Here is a 23,128-nt window from a genome sequence, read left to right on the forward strand (position 1 = left end):
GTCAGATTCCAGCCGGGCCCATAACAAAGGCTGAAGTTAAGGGGCCATCAGACCTCCTTTTGTTGAAGTATCATAGCTTGGAGCTATTGGAAGCCTCACACCTAAAAGCAATGGAGGGGGGAACAAAGGCACACAGCTTATCTCTTCACAGGTACCTGGGAGGAATGTTTTTGGCTTTGTCCAGCCCCTGTCTATAGTCCAGCCCCTGTCTATAAGACATAAGCTCCCACTGTAAGAACATCAGATATGTTGGTCTCTCCCACTATTTACACAAATAAACATTTAAATACCAGTATTTTTTACATTTATTTTATGACTCTTTAGCACTACTCATCCCAATGTCAGGTTTAAGAGCGCTTTACATCACAAGTACATAATATGCATTGACAATAAATCATGTGTGTGTTAATCAATGTTCAGGATGTGTAACATAAGCCATTGAGGATTACAAGGTGTAGGTGTCATGTCCTTCATAGCTCACTGTGACTTAGAATTTATGAACTGCAAGTAACAAAAGGATCTCAGTGTTAAAAAGCAGTAACCCACTTATTTACATCAAATGAAAATGTTATTTGCGTGTTACCTAATATGGTTTGCAGGAGACATATTAACCCGCTATGATACTTTGATTCAAAACTAGAACTAGACAAAACGCAGATCTCCCCTCCAAATATGTTAACCAGAGTTCTCTTACTATTATTATTATTCCCTGAGATTTAGTTGGTACACTAAGATCTCTGCAGCAGGTGCCTCAACCCTGTAAGATGTTTTAAAATGCACACTTTGCTTTCAGTTAAGCAGAACAGATTTACTGCCACATTTCTCCTTGTTTCTAATATTTTTTTGGCTGAGTTTTGAAAAATAAAAGTAAAAGTTGATGCTCAGTTTTTGTGTTAGGGTTGTGTCACTTTTTTTGGCACAACCCTGGTGCAAAATCACAATTGTAAATATTGTAGTGTGCTCAAATGTACTCGTGATACACAAGCTAAACACTTTGTGAGGTCTTAACATCTGATGTCACTTTTTGTGATGTCAGTTCCTGAGAGGTCATGGGTTGTTATGCCACTCCCTGTGATTCCCCAACTATGTCACGTGCTGTGATATCATGCGCCATGATGTCACTTGGATACCGCCTAACTTTGTTAGTCCCCCTACTTTTTTTTATTTATTTTTTAGGACTTGTTCCCTGAGAAATCAGAAACGTAAAATAACCTGCAAGAGTAAGATAAACAGGCAGTGAGTATCTGGTGGTGATTAAACAGGAATGTAGTGAAATAAAGACTATTCAGCCGTGGCATAGGGCCCTGGCGTTTATTATTATAGAAATTAAACCCTACCTGTGTTTGGAGTGCCGCAGAGATGCCCGTTGGCTCTTCCAATAAGTGCAAATAACTCAACAAAACATAACAAGTATAGCTTTGTAACATCTGTTGTGGGCTTGGGTACGTGTAGGTAAACTTCTACATTCCCTCGAGCATGAGGTAATCTTATGCTTCGCTTCTTTAAGCATGTCTTCCTGGTGTGCTAATGTTCAAGTCTGGCTTATCAAGCTGACCTGCTCGCGGTGGGTCCACTTATGTGCCCATAAAACACTCAGAACCCATTGAAATGTTTTGTAGCCGGAGATCTGGCATACATTTGCGAACTTTAAAGGAATATTCTCCGGAATATGTCACATATATCAGTGCCAGCTTGCCGACCGGAAGTGATTGCATTCGAATACAATGTCAGAACAACTGCTCGTGCGTTTATTACATTATAAAACGACAGTAAACTTTCGAAGGAAAATAAACCGAACCCACAGTTTCTTTTTACCTTGGTGTTCCCTCTAATCTTGTTTGCTTCTAAAATAAAGTTGAAACTTACTGACAGCCACTTCACAAGAACGAGTTCTACAGTTTCTGTATTTATTATTGGTTTTTGATGACTAGAATATTTGTTCTAGCACCATACACAATATGCTTGAGGTTTAGATTAGCACAAGGAGTTCCCTGTTCAGGATCTAATCAACGACTGGCTCTCTTTCTGAAGGCCCATAAAACGAGTTTTTTTGGTTGTTGGCTAAAGCATGCATTTTTGATAAACAATGGCAGATTGTTGGTCCTAGTTAGAAAGTGACACAATTCTTCAAAGGGGGCAGGGTGCTGCACCAGGCATGGCATCCAGGCAGAATACGGGTGTGTGATATGGCAACTGAAGATTGCAGTAGCTCTTGAAAGCAGATGTTTGTTGGAGCTCAACCGTGAGTAGAGCCATTGACAATTAAGTGCTTCTCATTTGAGAGAAAGATGAATAGTAGAAGTTTGGAGTGCACCTCTGTTCTTCTAAAATGGTACGTCTCACCTCGACTGTACTCCTCAGCCCCCTACTTATTCCTTTGATGTCAGCACGACATGTAGGCAGGTGTTCTACTTCCCTGATGTAGCTGGGGTGGCACAAATGCATGATTGGTAACTAATGTTTGCAGAAGTCCCTCTTATTCGTGTGGTGTGTCCTCCACAGCACTTTCACTGGATGTGGAATAGGCAGAAGCCAGTATCCAGTCTTCCTTCATGTTGGAAAAAAATCACGGAGGGATCTACAGGGCACAAGTTGGGGTTACACGCAGGTGGACGCCGTCCACCCTGCCAAGAAGTTGGGCCCCAGTAAAATGTGGTGAATTCGTCCCGGTGTAGCAGAACACTTTCAGCAGCAATTGGGCGCACTTTAAGCAGCATCTGAAAATTGTATGTTTTCGTTTGTTCTGAATAGCAATGTGCAAGGTCCGGAGAGGGCTTTCTTATTTATAGGGGTGAGCACAAAGCGCTCAGTTCCGTGTTGTTATTTCTCTTTGGGCTTCAAACCACGCCCATGCCATGTCAATGTCTTTCATGTGTTTGTGGGCTTGCCTCTTAAAATCTGCTTGCTTTCATTAGTAGAAGACATGCATATATCATGCCTTTTCTGGTGTTTAACCCTCCTTGAGTGCAGCAGCCAAGTACTGAAAGCATACAAGGTTCGCTGTTTTCCGTCCGGTTTGTGGACTTCTTTTTTCGCAGAGCGATCTCACTTGACAGAAGTCAAGCGCTTTGCATGACATCAACTCTGTTGCATAGTTAATTGCACTTTTGCCAGTTACGTAGGCAATTGCACTTTTGAAGATAGGTTTCACTACGAGTGAACTGTTATTTCCGTTTGTGTGTCTGCATTTCACTGATGGTGGCCGTCAGCTCGCTTATGTGAAACTTTTACTTTTCAGTTTATATGGCAAGAAAGGTCCAGTTAGTTATGTGAAACTGATTTATTTTCATTTTCAATTTATGTGGCTAAAAAAGTCCGGTTAGGAGTTCACAATGCTAATTGCTGGAGCTCAAGCAAATGCTTGTTTAAATTCCTGCTGGCCCAGGAACAAGGCTGAAATGAAGGGGCCACCAGGCCTCCTTTTGTTTGATTAGCCTTGCTGGAAGCTGTCTGGAGTCTCACACCTAGCTGCAATAGAGGAAATAAAGGCACAGAGCTTGTTATCTCTTCACGGGTACTTATGCATGCACTGTAAGAATGTCTGACGTGTTTGCCTGTCTCAGTATTTACACAAATACCAATCTAAATACCACTATTTTGCTTTATTTCTTTTATAGCGCAACTCATCCCAGCGCAGCATGTCCAAGCGCTTTACATCATATGTAAACATTATACATTGACAATAAATTATGTGTGTGTAAATCAATGTACAGGATGTGATACATAATACAATCAGGGTTACAAGGTGCATCACTCACATGCCCTTCATAGCTCACTGTTCTATTTTAGAAGGATTACAAGTTAGGAACTGCAAGTTGCTAAATCTTTGTGTTAAAAGCAATAACCCACTTGCCTATCTACAAAAAATACAAATCTGTCATATGCATATTACATGATGTGCTTTGTAGGAGACCTTATGGCCTTCCATGCTACTTAGATTCAAAGCTAGACTAGGAAAAGCACAGATATCTCCAGCAAATGGGTTAACCTCCAGAGGTATCTTGCCATTATTATTATTCCCTAAGATTTACTGGGGACACAAGGATCTCTGCAGCAGGTGCCTTAACCCCATAAGATATTTTAAAATGAAAACTTTGCAACCAATTAAACGGGACTGATTCACTGCCATGTTTCTTCTTTCTGCCAATTTCTTTGTGGCAGAGCTTTTAAAAATGTATAAATTGAGGCCCAGATTTTAAGTCAAGGGTGTGTAACTTTTTAAGCACAACCCCAACACAAAATCTCACTTATTAAATCGCACAACGCCCTCAGATGTAGTTGTGACAGACCTGCTAAACATATGTTGGAGGTATTCAGATCTGATGCCACTTCCTGTGAGGTCATGGGCTGTGATGCCAAGTGCGATGTCACGCGCCGTGTGGTCACTTGCATACTCCCTAACATGGTTAGTCCCCACCCCCGTTCACCCCCACTTCTTTTTTTTTTTTTTTTTAGGTCTTGTGCCCTGAGAGGGAATCTCCAGAGCTAAATCTGTCCCCACAGTTAGAACAATGACCGTTGTTGACAAGTCATTTTCTATTGCTGCAGTAAACATTTGGATCTCTCTTCCTCTGATCTTGTACCGTTAAACTTTTCTGCCTCATTTTAGGAAACATTTTAAAATGAATCTGTTTAATCAGTAACATAAGCAGGAAGTCTCACCTGCTGGTTATTTAACGTAATAAAACTCCAGTGTATGTGTGCGCTATTAATAAACATAATATAACTCAAATAGGTTCACTGATGTAGGAAAGGAAGTCTAGCATGTCAGGTAGAGATGACGAATATTTTTATACATACCACTGGAGCCTGTGGTTTTTCCATGCCAGTGAATGGGTGCATATGCACATGCAGTCACTGCGCTAACAGGTCTGTATACTTATCTATGTGCATATGCATAGTGTGGATGATAGCAATATTGTAGAAGAGCTGTGTGGTGCATTAATTGGAAGAGTGGTATAAAGAACTGGACTGGTGATTCACTTTAAGTCACATGTAGACAAAACAGTAACAGAGAAACTCAAAGTTGTGTAGTAAGTTCCAGTGCTAGCAGATTTGGCTTGAAAAAAGGGTCCACAGAATGAACACTGTCAGTTTGAAAACAATTTTGCTGTCTCAAAGTGCAATTGTCCCTTGACAAGTGAGCTCCACGTCCTAGTCATGTGCCACAAGCCACTTCACAGCTTTGTCCATCACTCGATCAGTACACAGTGACTAGCTTCTCCAGTGATCTCGTGTTTTTGACAGGGGCGGTTCCTTCCTTAGAGCGGTTGGGCATAGCCCCCTACTATTCCCCCCCCCCCCCCCAACCCTAATTAAATGTGAACACAAACATGCAAACAAAAGCAAATTATTATATTCAGCTCAGGGATTAAGCTTTCAACTGTGGGCCAGTTCCTTTAACCTTTTCAAGCCTCTCCATGCTGCAGGCTTTGCGAAGAGGTGGGGCTTAAGAATATGATTGACAACAGCAGGCAATGTTCTTCTGTGACAACCAATCAGTCAACAACAAAGTGTCCAGTTAGACTGGTGCCTTTCCCTGGCCAGTCGGACATGCGCACTCTGGAGGAGTATCACCTGCACAGTTAGAGAGCCGGGGGATCAAAGCAGCAGTTCCCCAGTGTAGGAAAGTGCCACTGTTGGCATGGTTACCCCCCGCTTTTTGTCTAGTGTTGATGCCAACATGATTGGTGCTGGGGCCTTGTTAGCAGGATCCCAGCACACTTTCAGCCTTCTTTCCCAAAATCTGAACCTTTGTTTCCACAATTGGCACAACCCTGGCATACAGTTAAGTCCCTTGTAAATGGTACCATTGTACCAAAGGGCCCTGTGACCAGGGAAGGTCCCTAACGGCTGCAGCATGTTTTGTGCCACCCTAGGGGACCCCTCACCAAGCACATGTACACTGCCTTGCAGCTTGTGTGTGCTGGTGGGGAGAAGAAGACAAAGTCGACATGGCACCCCTCTCAGGGTGCCATGCCCACAAACCATTGTCTGTGGCATAGGTAAGTCACCCCTCTAGCAAGCCTTACAGCCCTACGGCAGGGTGCACTATACCACAGGTGAGGGCACGGCTGCATGAGGAAGATGCCCCTACAGTGTCTAAGTCTATTCTTAAACATTGTAAGTGCAGTGTAGCTATTTTGAGTATGTGGTCTGGGAGTTTGTCATTACAAGCTCCACAGCTCCATAATGGCTTCACTGAATACTGGGAAGTTTGGTATCAAACGTCTCAGCACAATAAACCCACACTGATGCCAGTGTGAGATTTATTGAAAAATGCACACAGAGGGCATCTTAGAGATGCCCCCTGTATGTTAGCCAAAATGCTAGTATAGGACTGACCGGTTTGTGCCAGTCTGCCACTTTCAGACAAGTTTCTGACCACATAGAGTGAGAGCCTTTGTGTACTCTGTGGTCAGAAACAAAGCATGGCTGGGGTGGAGGTTCAAACCTCCCCCCTACAGGAACTGTAACACCTGACAGTGAGCCTCAAAGGCTCAAGCCTTGGATTACAGTGCCCCATGGACAAAGCCCAATTTTGGCGGCAAGTCTGGTGGGAAAATTAGGGAAAACAGGGAGGAGTGACAACCCAGCCAGGACCACCCCTAAGGTGTTCAGAACTGAGATGACTCCCTCCCTGCAGAATCCTCCATCTTGGTTTGGAGGACAGGTGGCCCAACCAGCTAGAGAGGATCGCCAGGCGATTCCGAGCAAGTGGCCCCCCCCTGGGTTGACCTCTTCACCCCTCCACTACAACGGCTGCAGATGGAATCCCGAGGATCCCTCCCCCGACCGCGAAAGCACAGGACAAAGATATCCAACGCCTAAAGACCCATTGCACCCACAGCCCCAGGCCTTGGAGAAACAGACACCCAGTACAGCAGTGTTCAGCAGGCAGCCCTCATCCCTGTCCAGCCTGTGGTTTGCCCGAGACGACCCCCTGGACCTCACCTGCAGCCTCTGAGTGACCCCTGCGTCCCCTCATAGAGAATCATTGGAGCCCTGACATCATGTTTGCACTCTGTACCCGGCTGCCCCAGTGCTGCTGAGGATTTATGTGTTTGGTGCCTATGTGTGGCCCCCGCAGTGCTCCTCTAAAGCCTCCAGGTCTGCCCTCCGACGTCGCGGGTACTTACCTGCCTGCAGGTCTGAAACTGAGTGCCCCCAGTCTCCATAGCAGCCCATCTCAGGAAGTAGTGAAAGGTCTGTTTCTGTGGTATCGGATGGCCCATTAATGTCTGACTAAACTTGAACAATATTATAGGAGATTGCTCCTCTCTCAAAACTGATCTCCAGCTATTCTGAAAATAATCCTGCGCCTAGAGCCCAAGCCCAATTCTTTGGTCAAATACTTTACAATAGCATGCAAGCTTGAATCCCTGTTTACAGTATTCGATTATCGGTATCGGGGTACGTGGCAGAGGTGCTTTGCTACCACAGGTATGCCCTACCCTTTATGTAATTAAAGAGTATGGACTGTAAATCAAAACAGGATCCCCAATTGACACCACAGCATATTCTCTTCACGCAAAAATATTAGAAAAAGGTGAAAACCTTTCTAAATTGGAGGGCTGTTATTCTACACACATATCACCTTCGCATCTAATCACAGAGGAAAAATACAGTACCATGTATGAGGAATTTGATGTTACTGTGTTTTATAGCATCTCTCTAAGGAAAGAGAATGATGAACCTCCTTTTAAAGTTTCTTCCGGGATATTGTTTCCCTTGTGTGGGAGATAGGCCTTCTTTTTCATGATAACTGCCAGCCTCTTTCACAAGAATCTGACCAAACACCACATGTGGAGTTCACATCTTCATCACTGTAGAGTGAATACTACACCTTTGGGTCTACTGTCTCCCGCAGCACCTCTGACAGTGTCAAGCGCTCACACACCATTTGTAATGTCTACTTCAGAGCCATTTCAACCAGAATTGTGAGCTGCATTGTTAAAAACATATCACACAAGTGGTCGTATGAGTGATATTTTCAGACCAAGTCCTTGATGATCTGGCGACTAGACTGAACAATTAAATTAACTTGTGTTCTCTTACCCAGAGCATGCATTGCTCCGTATAGAAACTTCACTTACAGGACAACCGATAACAGCTTGGTCTGGACACCAGTTACAGACACTTACATCCAAATCTCTAGATTCGAAGTACAAAACATGTATAGAACACAAACCTTTGTGCCTATCAGTGACCTTCTGGCCTCTCCTGCAGTGGCTAGGTAACTGCAGACATAGGAAATGGAAAAGGGATGGCTGCTCCGCCATCATGAGTCTACAACACAGAAGTAAATTCGGGTAAGATCCAGGGCAGGACTGTGCACCAAACCCGTCCCTTAAACGTAGACATATTAACAAGGTCTTTGTTGTGGATTCTTATAATATGGAGATCTGGGGCAATCTGTAGTGATTTGCAGACATTAGAAACTGCCAATGTGTTCCTTTTCTGGTAATTACAAGACAAGGATGCCCCCGTCAATAGTTGCAGTAAAAAAGCATATTGAGAATACAATAGCAACTGCGTTTATGTCTGCATCGGAATGTTTGAGTAAGTACTTCGTCTCTGTATTGAAGTATCCAGGAGAAAGATACAGATAAACCAATTTATGGTAAGACATTGGATGTCACAATGGTAGTGACGTCCAATTCTTTGAGCTCATTAACTTCTGTCCCCCCAAAACAACTTTTTTTTAGCGGTTTATAGTTTTTCAAACTTTTGAGGCAAGGCCAGTGGTGTATTAGGATAGCGGCGTGGATGCCTCAATACTGAGAGAGTCCTATGACTTTCATTACCTGGTGCAGGGGAAGATAGAGGAGTATTATGAGCAACCTTGTAATGCCTCAGCAGTAGCATATCAGAGTGTTGTGCAAGTCAAAATACAGGGGGCTCTATGAATCTACTGAATGGATTTAAGTGTTAAAACGATACCTGTTGGTTTAGTCTATCTGTGGCTGTATTATAACACATTACATTCCAATACTGTTCAGATCTAACGTTTACCATAAAAATAAATCTTTTAAATGCTGTTATTGCATCTGGGAAGTGATCCTGGTGCATTCAATGAAATGTTGAGGGTGTGACAGCCAATTAGATTTCACAGAATGCAACCGTAACTAATAGTACTGGCACTTAGCTGTAACTATGACACACAATCACTGGCTATTTAGAGTGACACGAGAGCCAGGGCGCTGACCGCTGTGGTACATTTATGTACTCATGGCATTACTGACCTTGAGGTCTATGAGGATTGTTACTTATTATTCCTTACTCTCATGGTCACTTGCCTCTTTGTTGCGCCCATTATTAAGGCCCACACGGGGCAATAACTTGCTTTGCCGTTTTTTTTTTGTTTTTTTTTAAGCAAATAATATATTGAACAAACACTTAGACAAGTACTGCAAAATCACGTAATCATGTGCACCCTTCTGTTGTGTACTGTAGGGAGAATATTTTTACAGTCACAATATGAGGATGCATCTTTACATAGTGTTATACATGTTAAAGTATTTAAACTAATATTCTTAGTCTTTATTTTTTACATTAAAAGTAATATAGAAGATGACATTCTGGTTGTAGTGAAAGAGAAGAAAATATCATTCTGCTATTGCTCCCTGGTCAGCTTAGTATTGCAGTACAGCTCTGTATTAATCTTACAATCTGACTGAGTTATATTTTTACTTGTGTTTTGGCATGTGGTTGCGTATATTAATGATACCAAGAATGTTTAGCACTTTTCAGACAAAGTTACAAAAAGTAATAAAAAACGTTTACAAGTGGTTGAGAAATAAAACAAATACTGGATAAACTCATTAAATCAATTACATGCATAGAAATAATCTTACAACCCCCGTCGATAAAAAATGACAAAAGAATCTCCCCCACTTATTTCCATGGAATTTGTTGCTCATAGCAGCATGCTCCATAACTCGCCCTGGAGCATGACTACAAACCACTATCTACAAGGTGCAAAAAACAGTATTGTCGATTTAGCTGGCGAGGACACAATAACTTACTTTTTTCCACACATAAACTTTAAGTCTTAAAGGTAAAATGCCATTGCAAGACCATATAGACTTAAATGGTCCGGTGGCTCTTCCGCGTTATTACTACAAAGGCATTTTTTCAACATATCGTTCTCTTGTTCCATTTGTGCTGAATCAGACTTAATACAGTTTTGTTTTGAGGAAAAGCCTTTTTATTTCACAGTTTATTATAGCGCAAATATGACCCGAGAATACTTGTACCATGTAAAATAAACAAATGATGCGATCTAACACATATTTACAGGTAGGTTGAAGTTGGTTACAATATGTACAGGTAGGTTACCAAGTATACCGACGTTTAAAGGTATGTTACAGCTGCTCAGATTGCTTCCAAGCAGGTTACAAAGGCTTGTTTCCAAGTAGTATGGCAGACTAGGTATAGCTATATCTATCCATCACCGAGGATCGCATGTTTATTGCATTAAATATCTTTCACATGGAGGATCTTTCTCACCTTTCTTGAAAGCCCAAGAGGAGGTGTTTATGCAGATGTCTGGGAGTAGAGGGTTCCAAACCCAGGTCTCACTAAATGTGAAGGAGCAAGAGTGAGTGCTTTCATTTTTTTAATCTTGGCAGCTGCAGGGGTCTAGTTCTTGAATTTCTTAGTGTCGGTCTTCCACCCAACAGGTTGAGTTTCTAGGGCCAGTATCTTGATGTTCCAAGGTGTAATGCTTTGCGTGTAGTGCATGCTATCATTAGGATGCAGGGTGCTTTAATAGGTATCCACTTCAGTACGATCAGAGAGGGAGTGAGGAGATCATAGCAACTTAATCTGGTTATCGGTCTCGCAGTCACGTTGAGCGTAGTTCTTAATGGAGCCAGATGAGTTATAGGTACACTTGTAAGCACAGTATTACTATAACCTAGTCTGGAGGTTACAAGGGACTGTGCCACATTTCAGAAGTCTGATTGGGGAAATGAAAGGCTCAATTTTTCTAAGAAGCCTGGGTTGGTATAGTTCACCTTTGGAGGAGGAGTTAAGGAAGACTACCATGTTTAGATGTTTGTTCAGGTAGATTCCAGGAGATTTCGTACAGTCAGTGGTATTTGGAGTACAATTTAGGACGTTCAAGTTTTGGATACAGCTGTGTATTGGTGGTGGTTATGGAGGGGAGAAATGAGAAGGAAATGTGTCTTCAGTGGGATTTCTTTTACATAGTTAGATGAGAGCCAGGCTTTTACTTTTATCAGGGTTTGATTGAGATCAATTATGTCCTTTAGGGATGTGATTTTGAGATAGAGTTGAATGTCATCGGCATAAAGATGTATGCTATTTTGGCCTTGTGGAAAATCGAGGCTAAGGGTTCCATGGAGAGACCCAAAAGAGTTGTAGCTAGGATGCAGCTCTGAGGAACTCTTTGGTTGACATGGGTTGGGTTTGATAGGAAGTTCTTTAGTTTGACTTGTTGGAAGCAATTGTTGAGATACGAGAATACCTTTTTGAGGACTATCCCTCTCAAACTCATCCTTGATTTTAGGAGGATGTTGTGGTTAACAATTCAAATGCAGAGAAGAGGTCAAGTAGTATAAATAGAAAGTATTCTCCTTTGTCCAATATTGTAAGGGAGTGATCCATGGCATTGAGGATGGCGATCTCCACACTGCAGCCAGCTCCAGCCTAATTGGTGATCATCAAGTAGGTTGTAATCATTTGTTAAACAAAAAAGCAGAGCACTCTAAAGAATAGTCCAAGCAATAAGGTAGCCAAGTCCATACAGAAATGTTTCTTCTTCTTCCAATGAATATTCTTTATTTCTGGTGAGTACAAACAATGCACAAAACAGCCAACGTGTTTCGTCCAAAGGACTTTTTCAAGGCAGAGTATAATGCATGAGTATGAAATTGTCTGTGAAAGTACTGAGATGTCAAAATCCAAAGAAGAAAGTGACGTTTCACAAGTAGAATAGAATGGCAAATCACTGTAACGTGGTTTCTCAGGAAAGTTCTCAGGACATCAAATAGAGAAGATCATGATGGAATATATAAGGCCATGTTAAGCCCAAAACGAGCGCAGGACATAGCGTGTTGGTCCGAGTACTCAGCGTGAACGTCGGAGTACTCGGACCGACACGCTCTGTACTGCGCTTGTTTTGGGCTTATCATGGCCTTATATATTCCATCATGATCTTCTCTATTTGATGCCCTGAGAACTTTCCTGAGAAAACACGTTACAGTGATTTGCTGTTATTCTACTTGTGAAACGTCACTTTCTTCTTTGGATTTTGACATCTCAGTACTTTTACAGACAATTTTATCCTCATGCATTATACTCTGCCTTGAAAAAGTCCTTTGGACGAAACATGTGTTGGCTGTTTTGTGCATTGTTTGTACTCACCAGAAATAAAGAATATTCATTGGAAGAAGAAGAAAAATTTCTGTTTGGACTTGGCTGCCTTATTGCTTGGACTATTCTTTGGAGTGCTCTGGTTTTTTGTTTAACAAGTTTTCCAGCACAGCTCATAACCCTGTTATGATCAGTGCAGTGGACACCTGGGTGGTTGGGTGTCATACCGGACATAGCACCCAATATTGTTATTTGGGACCAACTAGCCTTTAAACATAACTACGGATGTGCGGACTCTATAGCATCAACCACCTTTTTCTCTTTTTTCCTTTATGTTGAAATGATTGATGTTTTGGTTTGATTGGGAGCGCACTCATTTTTCAAGGACTTTGATCAGGAAAGGTAGTTTGGGTGCAGGGCAAAAATTGTTTAGATCTTCTGTCTCTGCTCCAAGTTTCTTGAGAAGGGATTGGATTTTCCCCATTTTCAGGTTGTCTGGAACTGTACCTTGTGAAAGGTTTTGAGAGGAGCAATGGGGTGTCTAGGGGTCTTGATTAAGGCTGCTAGTAAAGGTTTTTTTTAATATAGCAGGTTTGTAGAGTTCTGATTTTGGACCATGAGGCATTGTTTTTTGGGATAGGTGGTATGTGCATAGTGTCTGGTGGGTTGCTGTTAACATTTGTGGATACATTCAGTTGTAGGAGTGGGTACGGCTGATTGTATGTGTTAGGCAGTGATAGTTCTAAATTTCTGATGTTGCCTGTGAAGAAGATGGCAAACTCCTCACATTTTTTTGTAGAGCAGCCCAAATCTGATCCTATACGGGTAGAGGGTTATTTTTTGATGATATTTATGAGTTTGTTTGGACGGTTTGTGGCTGTATCTGAGACTTTTGCTTTAAAGATGTGTTTCTTTTTGATCTTGGTAGGGTTAGATTTGTTGCTGATGGGCCTTGTCTCTGTCTTCTTTATGCCAATCTGAGTTGTCTTCCCTCTTTATTTAGGTCCTTGTTGTCGCAAAAGCAGGAGGGTTTGTTTATTTGCCTCTGGGATTTCAAAGGTGCTATTTCTTGTATTTTGTCCAAAATAGTTGTGTTGTAGTGTGAGGTCAGGTCTTCAGCATTGTGAATAGATATAGGTGTTTGCAGACGATTGTAGATCTTTCCTGAAAGGTCAGACAAAGTGATGTGTTTCATTTCCCTTGTCCAGAACTTTGGATTATTTGTTTAGAGTTGATGTGAAAAATGATTATGCTGTGGTCAGATCAGTTGATCAGTAGTATAAGGTCCATGATGATTGACTCCTCATTGCCTAAGTAAGGCCTAAATAAGGTCTAATATTGCTCCATTTAGGTGTGTTGGTCCAGTGTAGAGTCGTGTCAGATCATTCATACATTTCTTTGAGATGAGCAGCGTGAGTATTGCAGTCATTCCAGTGAAGTTTGAAGTCTCCTAGAAAAATGTTGTTTGAGGGTAGTATCAATTGCTGGGTGATTAGATCAATTATATATTTGATGAATAGTTGGCTGTCACCTGGGTGGTATATTGGGCGGAATTTGGTTATTTTACTGTTGGCCAAGGAAAGTTCCACCCCTACACCTTCTAAAGTTGGTATTCTTCTAAAGTGGGACATTTAAGTTTCAGTGAGTTGCGGTGAATGTCTGCAATACCACTTCCTGGTCTCCCCTCCCTATTATGCCTTTTGGTATAATAGTTGGGTGGGACCAGTAAGTCAATCAGTGGATAAGATAGGTTGTTGAGACAGGTTTCAGTGAGGAAAATAATGTCTGAATCCCAATGTAGTATCGAGTTAGCTATTTGCATTTTATCTGTGGATCTGCAGTTTAGTAGTGTACATTTTAAGTTTAATTTTGTGGTTATTTTACTATTGAAGACAGGGGATAAGCTGATGATATAGTTGTGCGTTTTTTTCATAGGCTGTCATTGTTCACAGTTATTTGACCTCCAAATCACCAGTATGTTTATGACTGGAGGCAGAATTTATTGTGGTCTGTCTAGTATGCATTGAGTAGAAAATCTATGTTGCTCTGTGTTAGGTTTTTGATGAACCCTTAGGCGTTTAGAGCTCTGATCGCATAGAAGTGTTGTGAGATCAAATGAAGTGCAGCTGGTGCCCGTTGTTTTTTTTTTTTAATGTGGAGATACTTGAGGTAAGTTATTTGAGTGTTGTGACTTTTGAAAGCACGCATTCAGCTTATTGGCTGTGGATTTAATGTCCTTTTCCCGATATTTCCTCCCTCCCGCCCATCCTTGTCTGTGTTGCTTTTTCCCTCCCTCCCGCCCATCCTTGTCTGTGTTGCTTTTAAACCTCCCACCCACCCTTGGCAGTACAGGTATGACGGAGGGAGAGCCGCATAGAGTCGGACTTGCCTAAAGGGCAATCAGACAGTGCCCGAGGGGCTGGTCTGATAAATCACCCACCCTTGCCCATGTTACTTCTTCCCTCTCTCCCACCCAGCCTTGTGCGTGTTGCTTCCCTTGTCTGTGTGGCTTCTTCACTCCAACCCACCCACGTCTGTGTAGATTCTTCACTATGAGTGGCTTCTTCACTCCCACCCACATTTGTGGGGCTTTTTCACTCCCACCCACATCTGTGCGGCTTTTTCACTCCCACCCACCCATGTCCGTCTTGCTTATTTCCTTCCACCCACACCTGTGTTGCTTTTTAGTTATACCTCCCGCCCTTGTCCATGTTGCTCCTTAACTCCCACCCGCCCTTGACCATGTTGCTCCTTCCCTCCCACCCACACTTGTCTGTGTTCCTTTTCCCCTATCCCACCCACCTATCCATGTCCGTATTGCTTCTTCTCTCCATTTCTGAGATCCTTTTGTGCAAAGTGATGGATATCAGCGAAAAAGTTATTCGGGAGTTCTTTTAGAAGTCTTAAAGTGTAAGAGGAGCATAATTCAATCACGTGATGTAAACATCTTGGGCTGCCATGGAGTTTTCCAGCTTTATTGAACTGGAGTGTAAAAATCTTGAGCTGATCGGATAATCGAGGAGGTACTGGGAGACTGAGCAGCCTTCTTTAAATGTCCGTAAATACCGTAACTTCTTGTGGTCCGATTGAATGCTTCAGTATAGCATTCACTTGGGTGTAACAGGCTTCAGTCTGCCTGGCAGTTATAGGTATGACGGTGGGAGAGCCGCATAGAGTCGGACTTGCCTAAGGGCAATCAGACAGTGCCCGAGGGGCTGGGCTGATAAATCAGTGTGCGGCCGTTTTACATTTTTAAGCTGTTTGTGGGTCTGTTTATGTTTTACTGGGTCAAATTTTAATGTTAATTTCCCTGATTATTAACACTAACGCGGCTTCCAGCAAGCTCAAATCAATGTAGTCTTCCAAATATCGCAAAGCACTTGTTCAGCGTTTCTTTACAAGTTCAAAAGCAAAACTGTCACAATTTGCAAACATGGGCCACTTTTCGATATCTAATTAATTCATAGGGACACTTTTGTATTCGTGCCTGTCCAATTTTCTATTCCAATCCTATCCTGGAGCCACAGAGCAAAAGATCAAGGTGATCAAATACAAAGGAGGCATTTGTGAAGCACCCTCATTCCATATGCCTCCGAATATATATAGTACGTGGCTATCCGCGCCATCCTCTCGTTTGTTTGCGGAGTCCGCAGCGCATGCATATACCTGGATTGCAGTTCTCTTCCCGGATATGGAAGCGGGGTACAGGAAGTCCGCACTCCGTTTTGGAGGAGTTGGCAGAAGGGCTGTGTCTGTTCCTACAGCTGAGGAGAGAGCCCGCACAACATGGCGCCGCTTTGTTCACTGCCGGGTAAGAGTCCCTGCGAGCGGGGCCACCGTGTCACTTTTCTTCAGTCACGACCGGCGGATTCATGCGCCGCACCACCGCCTTATTGGCCTTAACACACTGATCTTCCGCCTTTACTACCACAAACGCACCTGCTCAGCTTTATGTCCTGTTGCTCCATTTATGCTGGATTGAACCAAATACAGCTTGTTTTTAGGAAAAGCCTTGAAGAGTTAACCCGAATTGTCAGCCAATGAATCTGAACCATTGTTGGTGAACTTTCTCAGACATTCAGAAACATAAATTAAGTACAGAATTTGAGTTTACCTCTATCGCTTCATTATCCTACGTTTTACATTGCTGATGTCCGGCCTTTGCGCGATAGGGTGCCTCGATATCTATTCATCCAGGATTGTAACTTTCAAAATATTGTCTTTTTCCTGGTAACGAAATGTACACCCCAGCCCTCTGTTCTCACAGTGCCCTTTAATGTTCCGCCTACTGGCTGCTTTATTCTTTAGGTCTGGCATTAGTCAAGACCTTCTAATTTTCCTAAAATTATATGTATGATCGTTTTACCTACAGGGCGTTCAGCCAGGCTCTTAATCCATAGGTCTGTTGTTGTCTTGCACATTTCTCTTCCACCCACTGCATCATAGAGCGTGGGGCACGGGGTCAGTCCTATTTATCCATTGCCTAACTGCGATATGAATGACACCATTCTGCCCTTTCACAAGGAGCACGACCACACAGAAAGCAGTCGCCTTCAGTGGCAGGGACTTCTCTGGCGTTGAATGCTTTTTGAAACCAAGACATAATGTTGCTTTTAGCCAATGTTGTTTTAAGATTGATAAGTGCCTAGCCGTTTCCTCAGCAATTGTTTTTTTTTTTTTTTTTTTTAGTTTCGTACAGCACAATGACTACTGAAAAATGTTAAGTTCACTCTCATCTATGCAGACGTGTGTAAATATATGCAAAATATAAAATATTGTCAAACATAATCATGCCACAAGTCTGACTCCGCTTCTGGATTGGTGAGTCACCGAGAGCATCCAAGACAGAGTCCTTGTTCTACAGACGGGACGGTGATCAGCTCCCAGAACACAGATTGGGTTTTGTCATGTGCCAATGACACAAAGAGCCCTGCAGGTTGCAGATAAAGCAGTTTTGATACTTGGTCGAATGCTTACCTGACTGCACACGAGTTTCCTTCCCGCCTGTTTTCCCTCAGGCCCTTTCACTTAGAGAGGTTCACGTCAGGATAAGATGTGAGCTCCCTGTGTCTGCAAGGAGGGAGTCTGGGGCTGTTTTTACGAGACTCTGACTCAGTGAAGGAAGCCATTATAATTAGACAAAAATGCGTGCCCATAAAATTATCAGAGGAGTAAACTAATATATGACCTTCTGCAATGTCATTTGGAATTAAAACTAGCAATTCCTTATCTTGATTGTAAGGTCACCTAATACCAGTGGACAGAGGCGTTAAATGTGTTTTTTAGTGTATTAAGACTACCACATTATTTAGTGATCTAATAGAAGTTTTTGTTTGGACTCTCAATAAAACTGACAAACTGCTCTTGTTTGATTTCCCAACAGGCTTACTGGAAGATTTCACAGACGAAGATGCTTCAGGTTAGTGATTTACTTAATTTATTCTGGTGTTTTGTTTAGTGCCAAATGTCAGTTTGATAACTTTGGAGCGCTAGATACGACTGAGGCATTTTTATGGAATAAGAGCACACATGCTTCATTATATTCCTTCATTGTTACAAACAGGCCCCCAATGTTATGTGTGATACGTTACAGCTAGTTATGTTTTTATTTCTGGACTAACAGCATGTCCGTTGTTTTTCCCAAAGTTAGTACGGATATAAAAATCTGAGTGTGGCAAGTGCTAATGGCTAAAAAGCCATGACTGTCTCAATGCGTCAAACGTGACATCGGGCTCTTGCTAGCTATGCTTTTTTTAAAATCTTTATTGATTTTCTATTATCTAAGCAGTATACAGAGCGACCCTCGCTGAAGTATTGCGAGCCATCATTGCATTATCAAGTCTTGGATCACTCAACAAATAAAACATTAAAATAAATGAACTAAAAAGAACAGGGTCCAAAATACAGGGTCTTGATGTATAAGCATGTCCAGTTAGTGTTGAAGATGTATTCCATAGCCTAGAGTTAAAGGTTGTGACACTGAACATCCTGCACAAAATGAACAATGTGTCCCCATCATATGGGTGCAATGTTGGCCATGTCTGGCGGCCTGGCTCTCGCTATGGAAATTAGCACCCCAAGTAGTCATATTGCTAGAGTCTTCCATTTCGACAGGACAGCAACAGGAGTGGGAGTCCTTTGATAAATCCTGTCTTGTCTTTTGCATTGAACAATTGCTTCCAATGGTTCTCCTTAACCTGGTGCGTGTCCCATTTGCGCCCATTCATGGTGGCATTTCATATGACTTATTGGCCATGGCCAGCAAAGTTGCGCCCCAGGAATTACCATCATGTGGCCCCTGCTTGGCAATGATGTCACTCTTTGCACTCCTTGTGATATTTCCAAAGGAGACATTGTATGTGATTTCCAGATCATTGAGATCATTCTTTCTGCTAGTGCAAATGCCAGGTCAATAAACCTGTTGGTAATTCTATGCTTCATAGATCTGAGTAATACGCCCAGACAGCATGAATCTGGCCGACGTGCTAAGGCCCTGTAACTTCTAACGTCATTGTTACTAAGCTGGCTCAGAAGTCCTTAATTTTATCGCACTTTAAGACAAGTGGTAGACGACTGCACAAGATCTGCATCTGCGGAATGAATCATGCCATTCAACATCTTCTGAGTACGTTCTGGGGATAAGTATGCCTGATGCAAATAGTTAAATTACATGAGTTTTAATTGGAGATCCTGGAATCCTTTTGTGTGTACTGTAATGCCACCCATTTTATATCGGCCAGTTTCCTGTCCCATTTTTTAAAAAAGTTTGTGATGCCACTTTCAGTGCTTAATTTGAGCAGCAAAAATAAGTGCAGGACCCCAAAAATAGGTGCCGAAGGAAGACCGCCAGCAGCTATTTTTGAAGAGCGGCACTTATTTTTTCGGCATCAGACGTTTACCGGTAGCAAGAGAGGAGGGAAAAACAAACAATGTTTAAAGAGGGAGGAAGAGAAAGACAGGAAGACCATCACAAAGAGAGAAAGCAGGAACCTGCAAGAGTGAGACAAAGGAGCAGGGAGTATCCAGTAGCAACTGAAGGAGGCTTGAGGTGAACTGAAGACTAAACAGCTTTGGTATTCAGTGGCCTCGTATTTAATTGCACTGACTGCGGGCTTTGGAACAGAGCTTTGAGCATTGCTGGCCTTTGCTCAGATAGTACAATGGGCCAAACACAATTTGGAGTCCCTCTCCCACTGGCCATCTTTAATTGTCAGTGTGTTGGGGAAAAGGGAGGGGCATGGGAAAGGTAAGGGGAAAAAGGGAAAGGAGAAAAACAAACTTCAAAACAATGGTTAACATACTTTTCTTCCGAGCCAGGATGGAGGGAAGACTGCTGCAGGCTGCTCCGGTGCCCCACTGAAGGCTGGCACCCTTAATGTGGGCCCAGCTCACCCATGCTAAAGGCTGCCCTGGCTTTAGACTCCAGCACTCATTCATTTACAAATTAAGCACTGGTCAGTTTGAAATATTCCCAAGAGAGGCTTACACAATAGGGACATCTCCCTCCTCCTCTGACCTTGTGTCAGTAAAAACCATAGTGTATCAAATGTTTGTGGTTCATTAGAGTTACTTCTCCAAGTTAGTTGAGCAGCACGAAACAACATGCTGGGGTGACTTGCACTGATGCTGTGTAATATGTGCTGCTGATAACGTCAAAGGAACAAGATATGCTGGTACAATCCATTATTTTCAAACTCAGCCACAACAGTAATCGACTGTCCTGTCTCAGAATCTGAATACATCTTGAAACCACAACAGCACCTAGAGGGATACTCTGGTGCATAGGTTGGCACAGGCTGCAGGTGCTTCAGATTTATTTGCCAACATTGCCTAGCTACATCGACTAACCTTGGGATATGTGGCAGTTGTGGTGTTGTCACTAAGTAGGACCTTGTAAAGCATGGTTGCAGTCATTTCCAAGTTCTAAATGTTTTGCATTCACCTCATCTGAGAACCATGTGACAGGCCACTGTACCTGGATTGCAAGGTAATGCAATTCATAGGCCGGGGCTCCCACCCACTCTCCAGACCCACCCCACTCTCCAGACCCACCCCACTTAAGGGCAGCTGCAGTTTTTCAAGGACTACCCTTCTTCTTTCAGTGCTCCATATTAACACCATAAACATGCCGTTTAACTCTCCAAATAACTTAGGGCCTGATTTAGAACTTGCCGGACCGGTTACTCCGTCACAATGGTCATAGTTGTCCCATCTGCCGAAATCTAAATCCCATTGGATATAATGGGATATTGATTTCGGCGGACAGGACATCCTTCACCATTTTAATGGAGTAACCCATCTGCAAAGTTCTAAATCAGGCCCTTAATTAGAGCTATCTGTAAGGCAAGTCAGGGAGGCCTGATCGTTTTTTGAGAGTGCTACCTTAAACCTAGCTGAAAGCGGCATCTTTCACAATGACCCAAGAGATCAATGGAGAGTCAAAATAGCTCTGCCAATATTGCCTGAAATCAAATTATCCTCTCCGTCGTAAATTTGTACACAGAATCATTTGAAAGTAGTCAGTTTGCCACCAAGTGCAGATGAAGGCAGGTTCGCTCATTTTATTCCCCTAATGAACTTAGCAAGAATATACAGGATTTATCCCAATTGACATTTAAACCAGTCATTGCCAAAATCAGTAAAGGAGTCTATGACCATCTGCAGATTCTGATTCATATTGCACAGGTAAAGCAAATTATCACCATGAATACCAAATATCATATCATATGATGCCCCCTGACCCTAGCTCTGAAAAAATTGACCACAGGCTTGATTTTGGGGTGGGGGGGTGGGAGTGGACATCCTTGTCTTGTCATCTGAAGATTAACCACTGTCTCAATATTACACGTCCTGTTTTGACCACTTGTTGTGGTGTGCATGTTCTAAAAGGCCACTGATTTATACTGGCTCCTAAGCCCGTTTTTGAAAGCACTGCACATAAATATTTACAGTGGAGTGTCATATGGTTTCTCAGTGATGAGGGAGGCAACTGCACATGGGAGCCCACCAGCTGAGATTGTGTTTATAATGTGGAACAGTCATCCTAGATTGTACAAAGTATTATAGCCTGAGATAAAGCTGGTCTGGTCGTAATGGATCAAATAGGGGAAGTTGGCCAGTAGTTTACACAAAGTTTACAGTATGGGTTCAGTATACTTAAAGGGTGATACGATTTCACATCGGTTGGATCTCAACAAGACTTTAGTAGTACCAGTATGGTGACCTCTCTGTCATGAAACATGGCTATAACGTCCACCAGGCATTCATCAGAGCTGGGTGTCTTGCCCCTGGTGGTCTGAGTTTCAGCAATTTTGGTTTTCACTAGGGATAGAGGTTCGTCGAGCATGTCTTTTTGTGAATGGGGCAAGAAGAGGACTGTAAGAGCGCCCAGGGAAACCCAGAATTGGTCAGATTGTAAGAAAGAGGGTCAGAGTAAACATTAGTGTGATATTTGGCAAATACTTCATTAATGTCTATTTGGGTGATTAGTTTGGTCCTCCAAGCCATGTTTATTGCACTTTGATGTCTTGGGTTCGTAGTAGAGGAAATCCTCTACACCATTTTCCCAATCTTTTCTCTCTCCTCAGGTTGTCTTTGTAAATAAGGCACCACATTCTCTCCAACAGTTTCATGCAGTTTGCCTGTGAGTTGCAGCTGCTGAATGACTTTGAGGGGGGTGCCTGGCATTTGTTTTCTAATTCGCTTAGGGATGTCTCTAATTTTGTGGCATCACATTTTAGGACATCTTCACCCCAAATAGTCGTAATACATGTCAATCTTATTACCAGTTTGCATTTGTATTTCTTGTGAAGGTTAATGCTCCTCCTCTCCAAAAGATGAATCTCTTGCAGGAAGGCCATGTCTACTCCTGCATTACACGTAGGAGTAAACCCTGTGACACTTAGGACTAGCCACACCTTCAACATTCCACATTATAAAATTCTCAAGTAACACCATCCTGTTTCACTCAAAATTCAGATGGGGAGAAGATCAGGAGGCATGGCCAGGTGCCCCCCTTGTATTGTCCATCAATGCTGAGCAGGATGTGCGATCCAACATACCCTAGTTTGCCAACAACCCACATGTCTAGGTTAATCTACATATGTCTAATGTCGGGAACAAAAGTGAGAAAAACTTCAAACAATTCACAACTTTCCTACTCGGGACACAGCCATGAGAAAATCCATTCAAACAAACAATGAAACAGACTAACATAATACAGAGTTTCCCATCTCACAAAATAGGAACATATGAGGATGGGGTTCTTCACTGGTTGACCACCACCCCTGCCACTGCCTCCGAAATATTCAATGATTAGGACATCCATCACTTTTTGAGTTGACCCAAAGAGTTTCCTTTTGAGAAACAAGGAAGATGGTCTGAAATGTAAATCCATGAGCCCTTTTCTAAGGAAGTAAATGTTTCAGCCATTCATTTGATGTCTACCCCTGGCTTGTGATGACAGAGGAATTGGTACTCTGTGTGCCTGTTGCACTGAAATGAACATGGAAAGGCTCTATGGATCCACAATTGTGCTTAGAGCCCCTTTGTTCTCATGGATCCTCAAGATGTTAATGTTATTGCAGCCATTGCCTTCCACCCTTATTCGAGGTAATGACCCAGTTCTTGATGGTCCTCCAGTTGAGAGTGTGTGTTTTTTGTTAGAAATGGGATCTCTAGTTGGCAGTTGGTTTGCACACTGTCCAAGTAGGGACCCTCACTCTAGTCAGGATAAGGGAGATACCCGCTCAGATAACCCCTGCTCACCCGCTTGGTAGCTTGGCAC

General features: G+C 42.6%; 2 protein-coding genes across 3 annotated transcripts in view; one reads left to right on the forward strand and one right to left on the reverse strand.

The window, feature by feature from the left end:
* CMSS1 (cms1 ribosomal small subunit homolog) overlaps positions 1-23,128 on the forward strand; it is a 1,251,672-nt gene that overhangs the window by 311,353 nt on the left and 917,191 nt on the right. Inside the window, exon 2 of the mRNA XM_069204876.1 lies at positions 17,726-17,761. Within this exon, the coding sequence (XP_069060977.1) occupies positions 17,726-17,761 (36 nt within the window). The remainder of the gene's footprint in view (positions 1-17,725; positions 17,762-23,128) is intronic.
* Positions 1-23,128, reverse strand: part of FILIP1L (filamin A interacting protein 1 like) — an 840,953-nt gene that overhangs the window by 171,242 nt on the left and 646,583 nt on the right. The window lies entirely within an intron of this gene.

Source organism: Pleurodeles waltl, chromosome 8, assembly GCF_031143425.1.
Source record: "Pleurodeles waltl isolate 20211129_DDA chromosome 8, aPleWal1.hap1.20221129, whole genome shotgun sequence".
NCBI lineage: Eukaryota > Metazoa > Chordata > Amphibia > Caudata > Salamandridae > Pleurodeles > Pleurodeles waltl.